The 6,533-nt window shown below is 35.0% G+C and overlaps 1 protein-coding gene across 1 annotated transcript in view; it reads right to left on the reverse strand.

Annotated features, from left to right (window-relative positions):
* LOC108368600 (uncharacterized) overlaps positions 1–4,093 on the reverse strand; it is a gene marked incomplete at its 3' end in the record, with an annotated part of 8,126 nt that extends 4,033 nt beyond the window's left edge. Inside the window, exon 1 of the mRNA XM_017623477.1 lies at positions 3,881–4,093. Within this exon, the coding sequence (XP_017478966.1) occupies positions 3,881–4,093 (213 nt within the window). The remainder of the gene's footprint in view (positions 1–3,880) is intronic.
* Between the last annotated feature and the right edge of the window lie 2,440 nt (positions 4,094–6,533).

Consider the following 6,533-nt stretch of genomic DNA (forward strand, 5'->3'; position numbering starts at 1 on the left):
TTTTCATTCTGATCATTTATGTATACATTTGTCTATATCTATCTCGATTCGTTTTGCCTGTTACAAACAACCGTTATGTGAACAAAGTTATAATACCCTTGTGCACAAGTGCGCTCGGGTATAAAAAAAGCACTAAAAAAGGCACTAAATAATTTTTTTTGGCGTTTTAATTTTCAAAAAGCACTAAATCTAGTGCTTAAAGCACCAAGTTGGCAACTATGGGTGGTGGACTATGCTCTGTAGGTACATTGAAAAAATGCCTGTAAAGAAACATAATAAGGGTATTCATCAAACCTTATAAACCGTATAAAATTATAATTGTGTAAACTTTGGAAATCAACTCATTTCAAATAAATTTCTACAACGATATCACTGAATAATCTGGGTAACCTGAAGACAATGTAACTCTGTCGCAAGTGTATACAAAAAGAGAGTATGGGGCGTTCATGTAACAGAGCTCTTAAATTTGTAAGAATATCTGCTTGATAAAGCTATCGGTTTAGATGAATACCGCTAATATTAAGTTAAATATTAGCATGGCATTTGAATTTAAATGTAGAAAATTACCTTTGACACATTTTAACACATGATAATTGAAATGTCAAATTACGTTTAGTCGAAGGCGGAAATGTAAAAGCAGCATCCGGTGCCCACGGACATTCAAGGAGCNCCCACGGCCATTCAAGGAGCTCATAATTCTCGTTATCGCTTAGTTTACGGTGACCAAAATTTGACGCATCATTAAGCGGAACCTGCAAGGACGTGGATATATAAATTCGGTCGCAGAGAACTTAAAACTTGATTTTCGTGACGCAGAGGGTTGTGAAATTACCGGCATATTGAAAACAATGAGGGTGTTGATTTTTTAAACTTAGGGAAGCGACCATTTTTGGGCCTTAATCAAACTACGCCTAAACGTTAATATTCATACATGCTAGTAAAATTCCAATAAGATTTTCTCTATCTCATCATTACGTCCTGAGAACTGTGGGACTCGGGTAACTTATAGCCCACTTTCACCAAGAGCTGTTTTAATTTCCTTTTCCCATAGGCATTAACTGCAGTTAAGGCGTGGTGGAAAGGAACTCTTACTCTGTAATCAGCTGCACCAAGTTTCCCAGCGCCGGAGCGTATTCATTTTTTCCGTACTTGACACTCGTCAGATGAATTTTCGGCTGTTTGTGAAAATTTGGCAGCCGGAGGGGCAGAAGTTTTCAGTTTAAAATAGTTCGTTATTTTTACGACATTGAAAATACACTTTTTCTCCCAAATAGATATGTAAATTAACTCCAATACTTCTCCCCTTTCGAAAGCTTCGAAAACCTTAAAATGCAAACCAAAATGTGCATATAGTATATATGTAGTACTTTTAGGAATTATGTAAAGTATGTATGCATATAAAGTGGTGTTACCAGAGCATCTAGACGGAGAGCTCATGCCCAAAAAACCCATCATTCTTCAGATCGATTGAAATTTTTTGTGAGCTTAGCTTGTTATCTATATATATAAATGTGAATGTCTGTTTGTTTATTACCTTATAACTTTTGAGCCACGACACGGAATCGCACGAAACTTGGCAGACTTATTTGTTTTTACCCCGGGAAGGTTATAGGTATGGTCTTATTTGAAAATATGTCGTAAATTTCGTAAAGGGGCGTGGCACCGCCAATAGACCTGCAAATGTTTAATCAGATAAAACTTCTGAACCGTAAGTCGAAGGAATTTTCAATTTGGTACGAAGACATGTCTGCGGGAGGCGCTTATTGTAAGGTATATATAAAAGAGAGCGTGGAACACGAACTTGAAATTAGGTATGCAAACATATCTATGGTAAGTGCTTATAGTAAGGTATATATAAATGAGTTTGTAAAAGGGGGCGTAGCACATAACATGGGCGTGGAAGTTCTTATCAGCCATAACTTGGGAATCACAAATCACATGACCCCTTTAATTCCTTCTGATATGCCTTTAGAATTTAAAAAACTTCAGTTTCCAGTTCACTTAGCTTTTGCAATGACAATAAAAAAGGATGCCTTAAAATAAAACCAACTCTTTATCGAAAATAAAATTTATGATAATTGCATTGGAAAATGCATCTATGTTAATAGATGCATTGAAGTACTAAAAACGTGCTGCGGAATAATATTAGAGTAAGAAATTAGATAGTTAAAATTTAGTTATTACAATACAACTTTGGTATTTCAACTATTATCTATATAATTTATTAAAACTATTTTATTATAAACATATTATTGCTTTTGATTTCATAGCACCCCAGCTAAACAACTATTCTACGTTATTATGCTATCACGGCTATATTAAAATTCGAGAAGAAATGAAATATAACATCGTTACATAAAAATTTTTTCATATTTGTATAAAGACGTGCGGTGAAACCCTCGGGTAAAAGCTAGTATGCATATAAATTGATATCAGGAGGGCTGGCTGCTGAACAACGTACTTCATATGACTTGAAATTTGAACAGAATTTTAACTAAAGTATATAGAAAACTAGCTTTTACCCGCGGGTTTCACCCCACGCCAGAAGGAATTATAGGGGTCATGTGACTTGTGGTTACGAAGCTATGGCAAAAAATTCCAAGCCTATGATAAGTGCTACGCCCCTTTTACAAACTCATTTATATATACCTTACTATAAGCACCTACCATAGATATGTCTGCATACCAAATGTTATGTTTATGTGACTTATGGTTCCGAAGTTATAACTGGTAAAATATTCCACGCCTTTGGGATTTGCCGCCCCCTTCCACAGTCTTATTTATATATATACCTTACTATAAGCACCTACCGTAGATACCTGCATACCACATTTCAAGTTCATGTGACTTATGTTCCGAAGTTATGACTGACTAAAAATTCCACGCCTATGTTATCTGCCACGCCTCCTTTTACAAACTCATTTACATATACCTTAAGATAAGCATCTACTATAGATATGTTTGCATACCAAATTTCAAGTTCATGTGACTTACGGTTCCGAAGTTAGAGCTGATTAAATAATTCACGCCCATGGGAGGTGCCACGCCACCTTTTCCAATACCGCCAATTTTTTCCCATGAGTATGGAATTAATTTTATTTATCTCGACAGCAAGTTCCAATGCTCTACCACAAATATTTCAAGAGATATACAATATGAAAATTTTAGTAAGTATAGGAGGTGCCACGCCCTCTTTTCCAGCACTGCCCATTTTTCTCTATGCCTATAACCTTCCCGGGGAAAAAGCAAATAAGTGTGCAAAGTTTCGTGCGATTCCGTGCCGCGGTTCAGAAGTTATAAGGTAATAAGCAAACAGACATTCACATTTATATATATAGGTGAATTCAAGTTTGCCTGCCAATTCTTATGGTCTTAAAGTTATTCCAGCCTATGTTGAAAGTGCATTGTTGCAAGTATAAGTCAACATACATACAGACATGGTGTCTGTGAGTGCGGGCGCGGGGTCGAAAACGTATATCGTTAAAATGCCATGGCGTATGAGTTATCTATCAACATCAATATTTAGTCCGGTTATGCTTCCAAGCTTGTGCTCATTCACCTCGGTTTGTTCTTTATTTGCAGATTTTTGCGAATAGTTGAAAATTCGTACAAACTTTTACGGAAATAAAAACAGTATTGCTTTTGTTTACGTAATTAACTAAATACAAAGAGAGAAATTTCTTAAAATTTTCAGCAGGCATTTCGGGAGGGGTTTGAACCCCCAAAACCCCTACCTGCGTTCGCCCCTGACGTGTGTGTTTGACAAGTGTGTGCAAAAGCTTTTGATTCGGGTCGGGCGTTTGGACACAGCAACCCAGAATCGTTGTACAAATAACTAAACCTTACCCACTGTCGCTGCTACTGCAACACTGATACTTACCGTGTGCCATTGGTCCACAGATTTTACTGCACCTCCAATTGAGTTCAGCTTTGCTGCCCACTCAGCCCACTTCCGATCGTTTTCAAGCTGCCCGGGAAGCATTTGAAACTTCCCGGTAGCCAGTGCCGGGTATTCCGTCAGAAAGTCCATCATTGAACTCAACTGTTCCGCTAAGGCACGGCTCCTTTTTGCAGCTTGGCTAGTGGACGCCATTTCTGAAAATAAACAGTCTACTAGTGCAAATAAATTAATAAATATCATTAAATACCACTTTTTATGTTTGTAATATGTTTTTACACCGTTGGCGAGAACAAATTTATTTGTTTTTTGGCATTCCTCTTTATCCTTTTCGCATATTTTGACGTTTAGATTGACAGAGATGCCACTTTTTATCACTTTGAATAAATACTAAAAGTCAGGTGTTTAGTGTCGTTTAGGATAAGTTAGTTAATCATATAATCGTTACTGCAAACTACAAAATTTCTAGACAAACATTGCGATTGTCGAATCTTTAAAAGTTAGTGAATCGCACTACTGGTATAATTCCACCATGGATGGGGTGCATGTAGGGACACGAATTTCGATACGATACGATACCAAATCGATACTTTTGCAGTTTGATGCCGATACTTTTCACTCGATACTTTTAAAACGATATTCTTTGGAATCGAGTACTTGGCCTTCAATATCGTATGCGAATTTAATAAAAACATCCATCTGGCAATATTTCATCGGTCAGAAAGAAAAAGATGTGAATCAACATATTGTACCGCACCAACACTACTGTGTATATGTATCCCTTTCTTAATTTGGCGCGATATGCTGTTTTTTCGCGCTCACAATTTCACAGTTATTTTATTTCATCAGAAGCAGCGGAATTTTATCAGTATTGCCATGCCATTTGCCTACACCAGAGTTGTATAAAACACTTACATATGTATGCACCCTTTAGAGTGTGTTGGTTGCTAAAAACCATTTTTGGAAAATTAATGAAAGAAAATACCAAAAATGCGTGGCTTTAAAATAGGAAAAACACTTTCCATTTTTCCTAAAAAAAACATAATCGTGGTAAAAAGCTCAATAATAACATTGAAATAAAAACATTTTTTTTAGTTTACTATGCATGAAAATTTGTATGTGCTTTTTTTTGAGTCTGATGTAGATATCTTATAAATTATGTACAGAATTGAGGAAATATTACGTTTGTTCTCGTAAAAATTATCCAGTAACTCTCCAGTAACTTAATTTTTGAGAATTTTGAGGAAAAAAGTACAAAAACGTAAAACCAGTAATAATTTGCAAGTTTTACGAACAGCTGATTAATTTGTTCCTTATTCGCAGCAAGTTCCTAATAAAAGCAATGTCTAATATCTTATTCTATATTTTAATAAGTTTATTTTGTCAATTTCACCCATAAAAAACCCATAAACATTTTTTTTATTAGCTTCAATTGCACCAAGCAACATGCGATCCGCTGTTTTTCTCACTTGTAAGTTCTTACTAGTAAAAATTTATCCAGTAAAAAGTAGCTACTTCTCCTCAAAATGAAATGTCACTTTGCGTTCTCAATTTCCCCTTTCTTCCAAGTTTTTTGGTTGCAAGAACCCCAAAACGTGATAGTTAGTAAAAAAAATGGTACAAACTATCGTGTACAAGAACGCTGATATTAATCGCTTTATTCATAAACATAGAATGAAATTTTAATTGCTTTATAAAACCACCTTACATATGAGGCCATGAGAACAGAAGTGTCCTAACCCACAATTTTTTTTGTTTGTACTTAGCTTCTTAAAATAGTTTCAAATGTAATAAATTTTAAAGTAAAGGTCGCTTTATTCCTCAATTTGATGGTACGTTATGTAGCTATGTACCTTAAAATTAAGAAATAATCGACTTTAATTTCAAAACGGATCACATATGAGACTCTTATAAGTAGGCAAGTACAAAAAAATAAATTTTTGGTTAGGCCACTTCTGTTCTCATGGCCTAATATATAAATTCGCCTTGTTTACAACCTTTAAATTTGCATGACATCTTGTATGTAAGGCTTATAAATAATGGTCGAAATGAAATTGACTCTAAAGTTAGCTCCAGATTTTTTCACAGACTTTATTTTGACGAATATTTTTAAAGAATTTTTCGATTTATATGGCCTTTTAAATACTAAGGTATGAATATACAAATATTTATGAATTATGCGCCATGTTATTATTTATATTATATACATATTTGATTAGACAGAAACTTTACCGAATTGCATTCATTTCCAAAATGTATTCAACTGAAAAGCGACTCTGTGTTTTAATAGCATTTTTTTAGCGTTGTGGTAACACTGAGTGTGCTTCACTCATTTTGATTTTTTTGCGCAACTACTGAAAATCTTTTAGCTGCGGCAATTTAATTAAAGTTTTCATAAAATGAAAGTGGCTGTTTTAAATTAAAAGGGGTTTATTTTTAATATTTTTATTGAGCTTTGTACCACGAATGTTTATTAGGAAAAATTGAAAAAGCAACAAAGTCTAAGCGGTAGAAGTTATAGCACTATTTCGGAGATCACCACATCTCCTCCTCAGACTTCTTTTTTCTAGACTTCACCAGGGATCGAACCTGCGAATTCGATGTTCAAAGTCAGAAGCGTTAACCACTGAGCTAT

Source organism: Rhagoletis zephyria, unplaced genomic scaffold, assembly GCF_001687245.7.
Source record: "Rhagoletis zephyria isolate East Lansing unplaced genomic scaffold, Rhagoletis_zephyria_1.1 Rzeph_scaffold_03212, whole genome shotgun sequence".
NCBI classification, from domain to species: Eukaryota; Metazoa; Arthropoda; class Insecta; order Diptera; family Tephritidae; genus Rhagoletis; species Rhagoletis zephyria.